This window comes from Balaenoptera physalus (assembly GCF_965194825.1).
Source record: "Balaenoptera physalus genome assembly, chromosome: 3".
In the NCBI taxonomy this organism is placed as follows: domain Eukaryota; kingdom Metazoa; phylum Chordata; class Mammalia; order Artiodactyla; family Balaenopteridae; genus Balaenoptera; species Balaenoptera physalus.
The window spans coordinates 102,232,588-102,251,286 of record NC_138890.1 but is presented as its reverse complement, the minus strand read 5'-3'; the positions used below and the strand labels follow the sequence as shown (position 1 = coordinate 102,251,286).

General features: G+C 36.7%; 1 protein-coding gene across 10 annotated transcripts in view; it reads right to left on the bottom strand.

Annotated features, from left to right (window-relative positions):
* The window catches only part of ARB2A (ARB2 cotranscriptional regulator A), a 432,252-nt gene that overhangs the window by 159,878 nt on the left and 253,675 nt on the right, over positions 1 to 18,699 (bottom strand). For all 10 annotated transcript variants that reach the window (XM_082458182.1, XM_082458183.1, XM_082458180.1 and 7 more), the window contains one exon: positions 1,079 to 1,195. In XM_082458182.1, the coding sequence (XP_082314308.1) occupies positions 1,079 to 1,195 (117 nt within the window). The remainder of the gene's footprint in view (positions 1 to 1,078; positions 1,196 to 18,699) is intronic.

Below are 18,699 nucleotides of genomic sequence, written 5' to 3'. Positions count from 1 at the left end.
ATGGAGAATAACAACAGTGAAAACAGATTGGTGATACTATAACACCACTATGGGATTATATAGCCTAGTCCTTCTGTTTATTCAGAACTCTTTTCAAACATTAGCTCTCTGGTCCTTATGGTGCACCATGAGTACTGGCAGAAGTTACTGTACCTATGGTGAGAGGTCAGCTGAATAAATACCTGGGTATTCTATTAAAAAAAAAAAAAAACTGGAAGAAAATCAGGAAGGTCAACCAGCTCATTCATATATATAAATATAAGTACTGATTTGATTAAACAATTGCTAAAGCGTGGCATGGCTAATGTCAATTGCTTATAATATCAGGAAGATAAATAAAAATAAAAAAGAAATTTCAGCTATATATCTGTAATAGGAATCAAGGAAATAATGAGCTGAAAGTTTTTTGAAAAATGGGAGCATGTTCAATGAGTCCTTGTAAATTCTCAGGTTCACAAGCCCTTAGGAAGTGTGAAAAAGCTTTCTTAGCCTGAGGCTGGACCACGACCAGCCCCTGGGTTTCTCCTAGCTCAAGGGTCTGCAAAACACTATTTCAGCTTTTCACTTCTTCTCCCCCTACTGGCAGCAGTGAGCCATCCATTTAAGAGGGGCACATATTGACCACTTCTGAAGAAAAGAATGAGACAGTGTATATTGGGCTTGTTTCTTGTAATTAAGCAGTACCAATGCTAAATACCAAAATTAAAAATCAGGGAATAATAACCTCCTAACAAATCATGACCTTATTCACCCAAAGTTCCTACTGTATACTGTATGCATACATATATTCTATAGAAAGCCAAAAAAAAAAAAAAGAAAGAAAAAGAAAAAGGGGATATTCTATAGAAAGCCAAGAAAAGAAAAAAGAAAAAGAAAAAGGGGAGGAGGGCTTTCAAAAAAGTAGTCTTTCTTCAGAAGGGTTTCCTATTATTATTTCAACCATGTCTAGTTTTCTCTATTCCCTCTTTCTGCCTCCAGAAAGGGAGTTTGGCGGTGGGAGGTGATATAAGTTAGTGGGGCTGCTCAAGATATAAAGGCTCGTGCTCATTCATCTCAGCACTGAAAAAAATCATCTCACCTCTCTCATCCATTCTCGAATCGTTTTGCCAGCTTCTTGATGCCACACATTGTGAACAGAGTCTGTCAACGCCACAGCAGTCACCTTACTTTTCACATCTGCTTCTCGTTGAATCATCTGTTTTTAAAAAGGAAAATAAAATATTGGCCACAATTTTTTTCCCTACTGGGTGCAATCTGCTTAGTCATAGATAACAGTAATATTATATTAAAAATGAAAAAGCAATATGCATCTCTTGTTCAAATTTACTCTTTTCTACACTGAACACATGCCTTATTCTTGCCCAGAGGTGTGAAAAGACCTAATATTTTCTTTTCGAAAGACAATACCACTTAAGTCTTAGAACTATGCAGCTCTATTATTTTCCACGTGGTTTGACAATTCAAGCATTAAAGGCATCACAGGGGAAAAAAGGGGGAATCCCTGAGGGCTTCTTTTATAAGTTTCTTCCACCACATCCTATTTCAGTGCTTCAGGGAGTTGTACCAGGGGTTCACTGTTAGCTACTTAGGACTAACTTCTGCTAATTTTTAGTAGATGGCACATCAGTAAAGAAAGATATCTTTGACTTTTCCAATTTAACTAGCCTGCTCTTCACCATGGCCTTGTAATTCCTTGGTGTTTTAAATGACCACAAAGATCTTTCTCTTCAAAGATTATCAATGTCATTTTGCTTTCTTTTATGCTGAAAAATGATTACATTTGACTTCTTTCTATAGAATGTTATTTCTATAAAATTAAATCGTTCTAAAACTTAAAAAAGAGCCACTTGGCTTGAAGAAACGGAAGAATTCATCAGTGGTCTGCAAAATAAAGAAACTGAGAAATAATAGCTCTAGATTAAAAGAATCATAAACATTCTAACTCTACTAACACTAGTAACTGATTTGACACAACAAATATAAGAAAGCTTAATAAAAAAATTAGTTACAATACAGTATCTAGTAGCCTTGAATTTTATAGCCATGCCTTCACTCTTTCTTTGCATCAAATGTCTTTTCTCCCTCTAAAAAAAAGCAGTTTCTCTATCATTTACTATTAATTTATTATCTATCAAAAACACATTACTGCATTAAAAAAAGGGAGAATTCTGAATGGTGATGAAAGCTCACACAGAAAACAATGCAAGCCACACTTCTAATACCAAATGATGCCTGTTGGCATTCTGAACTAAAAATGTCTCTCTCCTAAATTTCTTTAAACCCTGCATATGCACATCCCCTTTCACTAAACAGTACCTAATGGGAATCTAATTCACTGTTAATGCTGCCTCAGCAGCATTCCTGCACCCTAAATCTTTGTGGCTTGTGGTTTCTGCTTATGTAATGTGCAAATCTTAAAATCAATGTTGGTTATGAACATCATAATATTACTGCAAAAATTCACCTGGCAGTACCAATAATATTTTTAAAAGCATAAAATAATACTCTAATTCGATACTTCACATTCATTATTAAGCAGTTTACTATCTGCTTCTTGATTTTATTTTAAAAATAGATTCTTATTGGATTACAATGGCATTAGAATATAGAAATTTAAACTGACATTGGATAATAAACCCCCAAATTCCACAACAGTGAATCCACCTGGCTCATGAAGAACTTATATGTCCTTATTCTCATTTTCTAAACAGGAACACTTAAGAGATCTAGAAAGATTGTTGTTGAAGTTACTAAATAAGAACACCACACTCTTCTGGTAGTCTAAGAATATGTCTACATTTAAAAATATTTGTGCTGAATTTTGTTTTGGTTGTTGTTGACACATGCTGACTTAAATTTAAGGTGGTAGTGTCTGAAGGCACTAGATATTGAGGACCATTTGTGAAATGATATAAAATTAAGAGTTGAAAACGCTGAGGATTTAGTACAAAAGTAGAAAATCTGGGGATTAAAATTCTACAAACCTGGAAAAATATACAGTTGATAGACTGATTACCAGAGCAAAAAAACTTTGGTCTGTTTGTTCATCTGGCTGACATTTCACACAATGGATGGTGAAGATCTGTAACTTTTCTTCACATCACTTCAAACCACATTAATAATCCAGCATGACACTCCCTTACATTGCTACAGTTCTTTACAGTTTAAAAAGCACTTTCATATTATATTACTAGAGGAGGGGAATGGTCAAATTCCAGAGGATCTCAATCAAGAGCTGTTTACAAATGAACCCAGTAACAAAAAATTTCAAATATTTGACTGTTTAGGATTAGTAGAATTTTAAATCGGTGAAAATCTTAACATTTTAGTTTTTCAGACTGTTTTCCTCTGTTTGGCCTTGCTGCAACTGGTAGTACTGGAACTTCTTGCAACTGCCATTTCCGTCCAAAGCCTCTGCTTCTTGCATTTGTTGGTGTGGTTCCTAGCTCCCATTCTCTCCCTTACTGTTTCCACTGGGAATGAGCAGTGACGAAAAATGCTGGAGAATGGCAGTGGGGGGTAGACTGAACACAGGAATCAAGACTGTTTAAGAGACAGACCTTAGATGGAACACAGCTAAAGCAAGGAATGGGTGGAGGCACAGCTGGGCAGGAGAACAACTTCTTTAAAAGTCCACAGTAGAAGACCGTGATAGTCTGGAAAACCCAGAAATCTGAAAGGAAAGAAGCCATATGACCGAAGTCCTACTATACGTCAATCTAAGGTGGAGATGTGGTTTTTATTAGGATCCATTGATATGAACACCTTTGAAATTCTTTGCAAAATTCTGTCTGTATGTGATATGAATATTTTTCTGGCAGAGGATGCTTAGCTTTCATTAGATTCTTAGAGGGATCTTAATTTCTAAAAATGGTAAGAGCTTGTGATCTCAATACCAATCTTTCAAAAAAGAAAGATGGCATTTTTTTTTTTGTTATAATGTCTTCAGTATGGCAGTATGGTATTGAGTTAAATAAAAGTGAAAAAAAATTTTGATAACCCAGACATCAACGTCCTAAAGTTTCATGGCTTAATTAATGTATGGTAAAATTATAATTAAAATATTGTTTGTTTCTCTTTGTGTGTATAATATTTGTTTCTATCTGAGTAGCACTTCATACATTTCAAAATGAATACACAGTCAATCTCACTTCACTCTGAAATAATATTGAAATGTATTTAAAACTTGTATCATTTTCCCCATTTCAGAGGAGGAAACTGAAGCTGGGAAACTGGTTAAAGGCCACACAGATATGACTCTATATCTGTGGCCATGTAAAGTGACACAGCTCTGACTTGACCATGACTTTATGTCTTGTGTTCTTTCATTTGTATCACATGGGGTCTATTTCTCAGTAATATACTATTACACTCTTATATAAATAAACTCATTTGATTAATTCTGTTTTCATATATACAATATTTCATTGACTTGGACATTTAAAAGAATGGTTAAAAAAAAATCCAAATCCAAATCAGTAAAGAATGCTGAAATTCTGAAAATCATGCTAAGAGAAATCAGCCATGAGCAAAATCACACTATCAACAGCATTAAAAATTATTACTACAGTTCTACAATAAATGATGTATAGGATAACAGGGAAAATTAAATATTTCTATAAATCATATTGATGATTTAAGAATACAAATATTTGATGCTGTCACCTGATATTTTTGTTTCCCCTTCCTAATTCTGTTCACCTATTCCATTTTTGTTATAATGTCTTTTCACCTTAGCTTATACACAATTAATCTGCTCTTTCCTTCATTGTACTTCATGCTCCCAGTCTGACAAAATTAAATATCAAGTACTTTGAACAGTAAAAACATATACCATCTGTATGCAGGCTCATCTTGTTATTAAAATTTTTGATGGGGTTGAAATGGAGAGAAAAAAAATACCTATTATTTTTTTTCTTCCAGAGTAAGAGTAAGATTTTAAACATTAAGTAACTATAACAAGATAAGACAGTTTATCTGAGTGTGAAAGTAGTTGGCGAGATGGAGACCAGAGGACCAGAAGGGCGGAAGAGCCAGAGTCAGTGGCAGCTACCTTTTCTCCCCTCCATGGATATGGTCCTTCCACAGGGCTGCTATCATCTCTCCCCAGAAATCAGGTAGGCCTTTTCTGTCCACCTAACCTCCCTCACCATGCTTTCTCCAGTGCCCTCAGATGATGTACCTGCTTACTATCTTCATAAGTACCTGGCCCAATTCAAATACTTCATGTCACCCTAAAAGTTCCTTAATTCCCTTTTTGTACCTACAAACTGTTTAACTTTTCTGTGGGTTTCATTTCTTCTAGAACTCCACCGTGAGCTACTTTTAGCAAAGGAAAACATAAAGACTCTTTTACTTCCACTAAATCAAATGAAAAAGTTGCTGTCCATTTGTCTTAGCTTAGAAGGTAAGCTTTTGAAGGCAGGGAAATGTTGATGTTATAGGGATGCTCTACCATGAAATCTGTGGGGGTAGTTTCATGTCTCTACTCCAGGGCCTTGGATTTTGGAAATTATAAATCCAACCTAATACTAGATTCAATACTCCCAACCTGAAAAAGAAGTGAACCCTGAACTGGGTTGTCTTCACCCTAACCTAAAAGAAGAAACAGATAATTTTACTTTCCCATATTTGTGACCCAGCAGCCACGGCACTCAGAATAAATATGTCTTATATTTTAAAGTCCCAGGGGACCTCCCAAAAGAGCCAGTGTGGCTTAGGGGTAGGGATGTATATATGTGCATGTAGACCCATATTTATATTTGCATATATATTTTAAACATGTTTTTGAGGGAAATATTTTAAAAGTCTTTCATCAGCAAAAGCCATTACTTTCTTTTTAAATTCTGACATGTGTTACACATATGTACTGTGAGGGTTACAGCATGTGAATCACTTGCACAGGAAAGAATATTCTCAAAGAAAATCAAATAACCCATGTTTCCTTCAGATTAAGATCTGACACTACTGTACGTTTATAAATTTGAAGATCATTACTACTGTATGAGCATGAATGAATCCTCAGTCTGGTTAATAGCACGGTTGAGATTTGAGATGTCTTTAAAAAAATACGCATGTATATAAATAGATTAGCTCCCTCTAGAGCTTCTCAAGTTAAGATTTCAGATTAAGTTGTTCCAAAGTTTGGAAAGTATGTAAAGCTGATACCTTTTCGCATTTTCGTTATGCAGATTATAATTACACTCAGTGCTTCTACTTGAGTGAAGTCTTTATGTGGTTCGACAAACTCTGGTATTTTACCACAAGCCTCTCCCATCATTTTACAGTTCTCCCTGTATGTCCGCTAGCGAGTGGTGCACTGTCCTCTGTGCTATCAGGCCTACCAGGTTAAAAATGTGCCCTGGGCCAAGATGACTAATCAGCTGACAATTGGTTTGGTAGAGTCTTTTCTGTTAACATCTTCCTGAAGATTCTTTTGTACAAGTCGATCCCAATAGCATACTACCCACAGAACAAATATCTTTGCTGCAACATTAAAACTTTGGTTCTGCCACCCAAGGCTCTTGAAGCACCTCTAGTGATTATAATGAAATATGCACACACTTTGGTAGATGAAATATGAAGACTAAACTGCCCAGCAGGAAATTCAGACAATTTCATACTCATACTCTGAGTATGAAATTCATACTCAGAGTGAGTATGACACTCAGCTCTCACATGTTATAGTTCACACTTCTCATCTGCATTCACTTTTTTTTTTTTTTCCTCCTTCAAAAGTAGAAGCTTTCCAGTAAGCAGTCTTCATAAGGAGTGTGGTGATTAGATTCAAGGACCTTGAAGTCAGATTCCCTGGGTTCAAATCCCTGCTCTGCCACTTCTGGTAGTAACACCTTGAGTGAATTATTTCAACTTTTTCAGTGTCTCTATTTCATCACATGTAAAAGGGAGATAATAAACTAAGTCATAGAGTTATTGTGAGATGACGTGAACTAAACATAAAGCAACTTGCAGAGGACCTGACACACGGTACACAATTATAGTAGAGGATCCCACAAAAACACACAATGCAAACTACTCCTTATGTGTAAACTAGTGCATTCTCCTTTCTCAATGTAGAAGGTAACAGAAGCTTAATTTAGAATGCATTTAATGACAATATTATTTTTTAAAGGGTCATAGATCCTTAAAGGAAAAAAAATTATGAAGGGCTGCTTTTTCCTTAGAGTATGTGGTTCAATAATTCTAAAATCACCTGGCTGAGGAGTAGAAAGAGCTGATTATTGTGTCTGTTTAAAATCCTGTAATCAGAATACTAGACCAGTAATAGCACCATGCACTTGAAAATTAAAACAACTGTTGAAGCCATACTGTGGCAACCTCACTTTCTGGGCACCAGTGAACCCTTTCAGAATTACTGGGCCGGCTACAAAACACGGAGTCATGGCTCAGCAGTGCCAAGCTGGCAGAGAGAGAGTCTCTTTACCGCTGTTTTCTGCATAAAAGGGAGCGTAGCTGACTATATTTTTAAAAAGGTAATCACAGAGATATGAAGTACGTCCAGAGGAAGGCAGTATAGTGTTGTAGTTAAAACACACATAGGCTTTGGAATAAGATGTCCTTACATTTTTATTTTTGGTTAATCATTATAAGAATACAAATATGGGAATAATAAATTTATTATTAATCAAAACTAATTATAAGAATAACAAAAGTGGGAGTCACTTCATAGGGTGGCTGAAGGATAAGTAAGATAAGGCACGTAAGCAATCAATACTGTCAGCTACTATTACTATTACCTTGACATTCGTTTTTAATTTCTAAAATGTATCCTTCCTTTTAGATATGGTTATCTATGTATTCTTCAGTGACATCAACATTTGTGCTGATAGGGTAGCAGTTAAGAAGTGTCATACAGTTACTACACCCACCTCCACGCCAACTTCCTCCATTATGTAAAGTGATTTGGGCTTGCTTAAATGTTTTCAAAGGAAATAATAATTAGGTATAAATAGGATAACCACACATTCCAGATAGTCCAGGACAGTCCTGGTTTATGCCTGTTGACCTGGTATAATTATTAATAATGTCCCCTTTCACAGTTAAAAGTGTTTTGGTTTGGATAGTAAATTATATGGTCACTGAATGTATAATACAGAAGTTAAATGTCACTCTAGCAAATGAGTAAATCTTTGCGCTCAATGCTTAGCAATTTAAGGATATACCTAAACCTAGAGAGTTGTCACTAAAAAAGTAACCATGTAGGAAAACATACAAGAAATATTTCCCAAAGTTCCTAAGTTCCAAACTTAAGGGCAAGCCTCAGGGCTGTGCAGCCCCTCACAGACGGACATGCAGCCTCACACCCTGGGTAGGTAAACATGGCCAGCTGGAGCTCCACTGTAACAACAGGATAAGACAACATTCTCTTTTCCTGTGCTTTGAAGCCCTAGCTTCAATTCTTACAACCTTTGTCTAATTTCAGGAAGGAAAAGGCTCTCTACAGGCAAGAACCCCAAGGGATAGGGTATGTAAACTGAAACTTCTTGGGTCACATGAATTTATGAAGATAAGTCTCCAGCCACCAGTTAGGGAATGGCAAGTTATGATTTATTATTGCAGGCGGCCAGAAGAGAGCAGTAATAACTTCCTTTTCCTTTCCTGCCTAGACCATGCTGCCACGTGCAGACTCCTTCAACAACAAAAAAAGCATGTGGAAGGTAGGTTGAAAAGAAAAAGAAAAAAACAAAACAAAACAAAACAAATATTAAGTGACTGACAATCTAGGAGCTGGGAAAGAAGACCAGTGCCTTACAAAAACACATGATGTGAGAAAAAAAAGCCACAGTATGAGAAACTTACTTTACTAATCAAGAAAATAGCAAGTTAACTGTAAGAAAAAAAAAATAAAAGAGGTCACAGATTAAAAAACCAGTGTAAGGCTATATCAAGGTGACTTATTTGATAAAAATGTTTTATTATGTAATGTTAGAAGACTGACCAAAGTTGGCAAGATATTATAAAACACAGATTTGAAAATTACAATGAATATATATGAAGTGGATGTATCATAAAAGTATAAGTAAGGACTAAAAACACTGCCAGTCCAAAACACTAAGGCAGGCTTAGCAAAGGAGATGTTTAAATGATGACAATACATGGTCTTAAATGGAAAAATGAGAAAACTTTTTAAAACTTTATAAATGTACTACATACCAAGAAATGTTTCTGATGCAAATAGGTAGAAAGCATGTTCACAATACTAAGTTTAAAAATCACCTTTGAGCCTTTAGTAATTGGTATATACTATAAATACTTTGGTATATATATAGGTTCGGCAGGGGCAGGCCTACACATTCAGCTGGGAGAATGTTAATATACTGAAGTTTGAAAGCATAGCATTTTCTTTAGGTCTGGGAAAAAGAAAGATAAAGGGATACAATTTCCTGCCACAAAGATACATAGTAGATAACTGAGTGCAGGAGATCATGTTATTTAACAAATTTCTCTTAAAAGCCTTTACCTTAGGTGTGAGGTGATGGATATGTTGATTGGCTTGGCTGTGGTTGAATATTTCACAATGTATACAGATACTAGGGTCATCAGGTTGTACACCTTAAATATACACAAAATTTAATTGTCAATTATACCTCACTAAACCTGGAGAAAAAACCTCTACATTGAATTTCCACATAGATGTTGGTGCATTTGAAATGTCATTAAAGTTTTCAAAGTTATTCTACAAATTTAACAATATTTTTATAAAAAATTCAGGTTCCAATTATCGGTATTGTTTTCAATGTATTTTAAAGGCTGCATACTCTGTTACCTGGCATAAACAGGGGTAGCGATATTCTAATTTATCAACTGTTCTAGGTAATACATTATTACCATTAGGTTGATTTTTGACCTTTGGGAAGAACTCACAACTCAGGAAGGAAGCCAGGTTCAGATAAATTCTGTAGAGACCATTAATATTCTGAGTATTTATATATAGATTATCTCTTTAGATAGAATAATTTCTTTTAAAATAGATTGGTAGCTGAGGGATTATGGACCTGTTTTATAGATGAGGAAAGTGATGCTTAGAGAAAGTGACTTGCCCATATTCACACACTTAGTATGTGGCTCAGCTAAACCTATTAATTCCAAATCCCGTGTCTTTATACCATGGCTATCTGTATATAATACCCTACATTTTTCCAGCTGAAATACTTATTATACTGGTAATGATTTGTTCACTAGCTTTCTTCCCCACTGAAATGTAGGCTCCCAGAGGGAAGGATCATATTTGCTGGGCCAACACAGTGACTGGCACATAGTAGGTGCTCAAAAATTATTTGTGGAATGAATGGAGGCGCTATTTACAAAATGGAATAGATCAGGGAAAGTGATGGTTAGGAAGTTACAGCAACGTCTGGTTTGGCATATTTAGAAATAGACCATAGGTTGGGTTCCCCAGGGAACAGACTCTGAGGTGGAATTTAGCATGCAGGATGTTACAAAGGAGTGCCCTTAGGATCAACATCTGAGGAAGGGAGGGGAACAAAGCAAGAATGGGCAGAGAGAAGTCAACGTAAGATGCAGGTCCCAGACAACCCTGCATAACCCCAGGGGAGCTCTGGACCTAGAATGACCCTTCAGAGTCATCCCAAGTTGGGCCCAGATGGCTCGGCCCTTAATCTCCCACACTGTTCTGTCTTTGAATTTGGATCCCCACAGCAGCCAAAGAAATCCCTCAAGGGGCTGACAGCTGAAGGCTGTCTGCTGAAAGCACTCCCAGGACTTGGGGCAACAACTCCTTTATTTAAGGAGCTACTAGGCAGTATGGCACAATGGCCACCACAGGCCAGAATTAAAATTAAGCATTAGCCTTGTCCATTCAAATCTAAATTATCCTTCCAATATGCCTAGCACTCTATTGTCGTATTTGTGTACTCAGGCTTACATTATGATTTAACTGATATCTATGAGATCAAGCAAATTTATCTTAGATTTTAGGTCTCACAATCTGATGTTGTATTATCTACCTCATCAAATTTTGCATTATGCCCTAACTAAAGATTATAAAGGGAAAAACACAAAATTAAAAGACACAGAAGCATTGACCACTGAAAAGCATAGAGAAATCAAAATCACAAATTTCAAAAGTTATCCTATAAATCTACTGGGGAATAATTTGATTTTCTGAATTTCAAATGAAATGTTTATGTCAGATAAAGCAAGGTATACTTGTGATTTCAAACCTGAATGGAGTTACAAAGTAACTCGAAACTTCAAATAAAGAATGCAATCATCACTACTTAATGTCTGCTATGATAAACACACACCTGGTAGTATTGGGAGGGAAAAAGGCAAGGTGAGCATGGACAGAAAGATTTCACCATAAAAGTAGCTATGTTAGCTTTTCAGATCTCAGCCTTTATTTCCTATAATAAAAGGAAAATAAGTAATGAGTTATATAAATTTTGGGACTAAAGACATTTGTGATTTTGATTCTTTTCCAGATCTTACTTATACTATGCCCTCAGACATTTCTGAGTTTTTGCCTCTAGAAATTCAGGTTAATCTTCATTTGATCATATTTCTTCAAATGCGTAGTCTCAGGTTTATGTAGAAATGGTGTGGCACTGGTCTTATTTGCATATGTTGGGGGGGTCTTACTTTTAGATTCCAGTGTAGGCACTGACCCATTGACATAGTAAAGTAAGATCACCAAAATGTTTTTAAAAGAGAATGTGTTAATCAACTGTGGGTTATTAGACATTCCACTGAGATGCTGAAGAGACAGAAAAGAAAGAGCAGGCCACTGCTGGAAAGGCTGTGACCAAGGAGGAATTTCAGGGTGAATGGATTGCTCCAGCCCCCAAACCTCCTGCTACTCCACCCAAGCTCACGTCTGAAGGTGCAGGTGCCCTCTGTGCCCACCCAGCAGTTCCCTCCTGAAGACGGAGCCTCAGCCCGGCCGCCATGGACACATCAGCAGTCCCCACCACTCTGGCCACTGAATGGGTTTCTGAACTACGAGACAACAAGATTGATTCCGTAGGAAAGCACAGGCCTTGAGAAATCAGCTTTGACTTCAGGCTACAAGACAGTAGAAGCAAGAAGAACTACAATCCTGCAGCATGTGGAACGAAAACTACATTCACAGAAAGATAGACAAAATGAAAAGGCAGAGGACTATGTACCAGATGAAGGAACAAGATAAAACCCCAGAAAAACAATTAAATGAAGTGGAGCTAGGCAATGTTCCAGAAAAAGAATTCAGAATAATGATAGTGAAGATGATCCAGGACCTCGGAAAAAGAATGTAGGCGAAGATCGAGAAGATGCAAGAAATGTTTAACAAAGACCTAGAAGAATTAAAGAACAAACACCTAGAAGAATTAAAGAACAAACAGAGATGAACAATACAATAACTGAAATGAAAAATACACTAGAAGGAATCAATAGCAGAATAACTGAGGCAGAAGAATAGATAAGTGACCTGGAAGACAGAATGGTGGAATTCACTGCCGTGGAACAGAATAAAGAAAAAAGAATGAAGAGAAATGAAGACAGCCTAAGAGACCTCTGGGACAACATTAAATGTACCAACATTCGCATTACAGGGGTCCCAAAAGGAGAAGAGAGAGAGAAAGGATCCGAGAAAATATGTGAAGAGATTAGAGTCAAAAACTTCCCTAACATGGGAAAGGAAATAGTCACCCAAGTCCAGGAAGCACACAGAGTCCCAGGCAGGATAAACCCAAGGAGAAACATGCCAAGACACATAGTAATCAAATTGACAAAAATTAAAGGCAAAGAGAAATTATTAAAAGCAACAAGGTAAAAATGACAAATAACACACAAGGGGACTCCCATAAGGTTAACAGCTGATTTCTCAGCAGAAACTCTGCAAGCCAGAAGGCAATGGCACGATATATTTAAAATGGTGAAAGGGAAGAACCTACAACCAAGATTACTCTACCCAGCACGGATCTCATTCAGATTCAAAGGAGAAATCAAAAGCTTTACAGACAAGCAAAAGCTAAGAGAATTCAGCACCACCAAACCAGCTTTAGCATTTACAACAAATGCTAAAGGAACTTCTCCAAGTGGGAAACACAAGAGAAGAAAAGGACCTACAAAAACAAACCCATAACAATTCAGAAAATGGTAATAGGAACATACATATCGATAATTAACTTAAATGTGAATGGATTAAATGCTCCAACCAAAAGACACAGGCTTGCTGAATGGATACAAAAACAAGACCCATATATATTGTCTACAAGAGACCTACTTCAGACCTAGGGACACATACAGACTGAAAGTGAGGGGGTGGAAAAAGATATTCCATGCAAATGTAAATCAAAAGAAAGCTGGAGTAGCAATAATCATATCAGATAAAATAGACTTTAAAATAAAGAATGTTACAAGAGACAAGGAAGGACACTACATAATGATCAAGGGATCAATCCAAGAAGAAGATATAACAATTATAAATATATACGCACCCAACATAGGAGCACCTCAATACATAAGGCAACTGCCAACAGCTCTAAAAGAGGAAATCGACAGTAACACAATAATAGTGGGGGACTTTAACACCTCACTTACACCAATGGACAGATCATCCAAAATGAAAATAAATAAGGAAACACAAGCTTTAAATGACACAATAGACCAGATAGATTTAATTGATACTTACAGGACATTCCATCCAAAAACAGCAGATTACACTTTCTTCTCAAGTGCACATGGAACATTCTCCAGGATAGATCATATCTTGGGTCACATATCAAGCCACAGTAAATTTAAGAAAATTGAAATCATATCAAGCATCTTTTCTGACCACAATGCTATGAGACTAGAAATGAATTACAGGGAAAAAAACGTAAAAAATGCAAACACATGGACGCTATAAAATATGTTACTAAATAACCAAGATATCACTGAAGAAATCAAAGAGGAAATCAAAAGAAACCTAGAGACAAATGACAATGAAAGCATGATGATCCAAAACCTACGGGATGCAGCAAAAGCAGTTCTAAGAGGGACGTTTATAGCTATACAAGCCTACCTCAAGAAACAAGAAAAATCTCAAATAAACAATCTAACCTTACACCTAAAGGAATTAGAGAAAGAAGAACAAACAAAACCGAAAATTAGCAGAAGGAAAGACATCATAAAGATCAGAGCAGAAATAAATGAAGTAGAAACAAAGAAAACAATAGCAAAGATCAATAAAACTAAAAGCTGGTTCTTTGAGAAAATAAACAAAATTGATAAACCTTTAGCCAGACTCATTAAGAAAAAGAGGGAGAGGACTCAAATCAATAAAATTAGAAATGAAAAAGGAGAAGTTACAACAGACACCACAGAAATACAAAGCATCCTAAGAGACTACTACAAGCAACTCTGTGCCAATAAAATGGACAACGTGGAAGAAATGGACAAATTCTTAGAAAGGTATAACCTTCCAAGACTGAACCAGGAAGAAATAGAAAAGATGAACAGACCAATCACAAGCAATGAAATTGAAACTGTGATTAAAAATTTTCCAACAAACAAAAGTCCAGGACCAGATGGCTTCACAAGCGAATTCTACCAAACATTTAGAGAAGAGCTAACACCCATCTTTCTCAAACTCTTCCAAAAAATTGCAGAGGAAGGAAACTCCCAAACTCATTCTATGAGGCCACCATCACCCTGATACCAAAACCAGACAAAGATACCACAAAAAACTGCTAGAACTAATCAATGAATTTGGTAAAGTTGCAGGATACAAAATTAATGCACAGAAATCTCTTGAATTCCTATATACTAACAACGAAAGATCAGAAAGAGAAATTAAGGAAACAATCTCATTCACCATTGCAACAACAACAAAAAAAATACCGAGTAATAAACCTACCTATGGAGGTAAAAGACCTGTACTCAGAAAACTATGAGGAATCAGACTCACTGACTTCAGCCTATACTCCAAAGCTACAGTAATCAAGACGATATGATACTGGCACTAAAACAGAAATACAGAGCAATGGAACAGGATAGAAAGCCCAGAGATAAACCCAGGCACCTATGGTCAACTAATCTATAACAAAGGAGGCGAGGATATACAGTGGAGAAAAGACAGTCTCATTAATAAGTGGTGCTGGGAAAACTGGACAGCTACATGTAACAGAATGAAATTAGAACACTCCCTAACACCATACAAAAAAATAAACTCAAAATGGATTAAAGACCTAAATGTAAGACCGGACACTATAAAACTCTTAGAGGAAAACATATGCAGAACACTCTATGACATAAATCACAGCAAGATCTTTTTTGACCCACCTCCTAGAGTAATGGAAATAAAAACAAAAATAAACAAATGGGACCTAATGAAACTTAAAAGCTTTTGCACAGCAAAGGAAACCATAAACAAGATGAAAAGACAACCCTCAGAATGGGAGAAAATATTTGCAAATGAATCAATGGACAAAGGATCAATCTCCAAAATATATAAACATTTCATGCAGCTCAATATTAAAAAAACAAACAACCCAATCCAAAAATGGGCAGAAGACCTAAATAGACATTTCTCCAAAGAAGATATACAGATGGCCAAGAGGCACATGAGAAGCTGCTCAACATCACTAATTATTAGAGAAATGCAAATCAAAACTACAATGAGGTATCACCTCACACCGGTGAGAATGGGCATCATCAGAAAATCTACAGACAACAAATGCTGGAGAGAGTGTGGAGAAAAGGGAACCCTCTTGCACTGCTGGTGGGAATGTAAATGGATACAGCCACTATGGAGAACAGTATGGAGGTTCCTTAAAAAACTAAAACTAGAATTACCATATGACACAGCAAACCCACTACTGGGCATATACCCAGAGAAAACCATAAGGCAAAAAGATACATGCACCCCAATGTTCACTGCAGCACTATTTACAATAGCCAGGTCATGGAAGCAACCTAAATGCCCATCGACAGACGAATGGATAAAGAAGATGTGGTACACATATACAATGGAATATTACTCAGCCATAATTGGGTCATTTGTAGAGATGTGGATGGACCTAGAGACTGTCATACAGAGTGAAGTCAGAAAGAGAAAAACAAATATCGTATATTAATGCATATATGTAGAATCTAGAAAAATGGTACAGATGAACTGGTTTGCAAGGCAGAAATAGAGACACAGATGTAGAGAACAAACCTATGGACACCTAGGGAGGAAAGCAGGGGGTGGTGGTGGTGGTGGGATGAATTGGGAGATTGGGATTGACATATATACACTAATATGTATAAAAGAGATAACTAATAAGAACCTGCTGTATAAAAAATAAAAAGCAGGGGCTTCCCTGGTGGCGCAGTGGTTAAGAATCCGCCTGCCAATGCAGGGGACACGGGTTCGAGCCCTGGTCCGGGACAATTCCACATGCCGCGGGAGCAACTAAGCCCGTGCACCACAACTTACTGAGCCTGCGCTCTAGAGCCCGTGAGCTACAACTACTGAGCCCACCACCGCATCTACTGAAGCCCATGCGTCTAGAGCCCGTGCTCCACAACAAGAGAAGCCACCGCAATGAGAAGCCCGCGCACCGCAACGAAGAGTAGCCCCCGCTCGCCACAACTAGAGAAAGCCCGTGCGCAGCAACGAAGACCCACCGCAGCCGAAGAAAAAAAATGCATCAGCTCTGATTTAACTATTGATACTATCTATAAATAGATAACTAATGAGAGCCTACTGTATAGCACAGGGAACTCTACTCAATGCTCTGTGGTGACCTAAACGGGAAAGCAATCTAAAATAGAGGGGATATATGTATACATATAGCTGATGCACTTTGCTGTACAGTAGAAACTAACACAACATTGTAAAGCAACTATACTCCAATAAAAATTTAAAAAATAATGATAAAATTTTTAAAATTGTGGGTTATTAGAGTTGCCAAACATTGGGAAGAAGTTGACACCCATTTTTAAATGGGAAAGTGACATCACTGTAATAAGTGTAAGTCACAGGCTTCCTACATTGTTTCAAAATATTTGAACAAGGATCTCCAGGTGGCTATTCTACCTAGGAATTTATGCTAAATACCTGGAGTTTGTGTGCCTGCTTGAACAGCCAACTGAATACTGATGCTGGAAGAAATTTCTATTCAACTAACTAGTTATAAAGGCTGTTTCAATGTACACGGTACTGACTAAAAAATGTAGGACAATCCTTTAACTTAGAATTTATGATTCTGACAATATGTTGGAGTAATTTTTCTTATGAAAGCACATCTCACATTTCTGAGATGATAAGAGTCTGTGGGAGTAAATGGTTTGAAATATGTTCAACTGAGATAGGACTTTTAAAGATTGTATTTACTGCACAAAACCATATATACATTGCATGGAAGAAAACATGAGGTTGGAATGAAAGTAGCTATTTACCTCTATGACTATGGCTGTATATTCACAGGTAGAAAACATGTACAAATACTACATGTAGTAAAAGAGCACTTCTGAGTTCATGTACTAGGGAACCATAAACAACAGTCACTATGCTCTAAGCGTCCTCTATCAATATCCACCGTAATGGAAAATGCTAGAGTAGCACTTCAGGTTACTAACAGCAAGAGGAGAACCCTGAAACCCATCATTCAGACATCTGGTGACAGCTCCGATGCAAGATGGTACTGAAAAATTTACACTGAGGAAGGGTTTATGTGTGAATGAAGGAGAATTATTCTCTGGGCTATTTTTTCAAATTCCATTTTCCTTCACATGTCTGTTCATTAGCACTTCTTTCAAGGATATTCCACTAGTTGAGTCAATGATTTGGGGTCTATATTCCACTAACATTAAACAATGCCTTAGTTTCATGAGTATGAAATAATTCAAACAGTAAGAATCTAAAATAAATATACTTAGGCAGCACAGTACAGGATGTTTAATAAGCATCAGTATTTATTATGGTAGGAAGCAGAATTTTTGTTACATCACACCTTTTGTTACGTAGCCAAATTTAGCCAATATGAAATCCTATAAAATGGCAAAGATATAAAAAAGAGTCAGTAGCTCACTAATTTAGAAAGTCAATTATATGTCACTGTTTCATATCAGGTTAATTACTTCATTTACATTTTTGGAATTTTAAAGTAGTGCATGAAAGGTGACAGATTGACAGCACTGCAGACTGAAATTCTTACGCTATTTTCCTGAGTGTTAATAATATAAAAGGCAATATACAAAACAGAATTACACATAGGTTTTATCTAATGAGATTACAAATGAAATAGACATGGTATGGAAATAGGAGAACAAGAGAGATGCTTTCAGAAAAACTACTGAAGAAGTAAGGTGAAAGGGAAATGGTCAAGTGGTAGATACTTTGATGTTGTTCTCCTAGGCATATATGTATGAAAGAATAGAGGTCAAACATCAACAAAATATCAATGTGTCTGAGGGGAAGAGAGTCAATGCCATTCAAAATAAGTTATAAGAAGAAACCTTGAGTGAAAGAGAAATGAAGTGACTCCTTGTGGGGAAGGTTATCATAATCAGGATTGTAATAAGGGGTGGGTGGGGAGGAGGCGATACTATCACAGAGCACAAAAAAAGACAATGAACAGGAATGAGGAACAAATGTTGCATTTCCACAGTTCTGATCCTAACCCACTTCCACAAGAATGCAACTTGCCACTCCTTACTGTGGGTGTCATGATGAAATCTACCATACTACTTTCTGTCACTAAGTTGTCA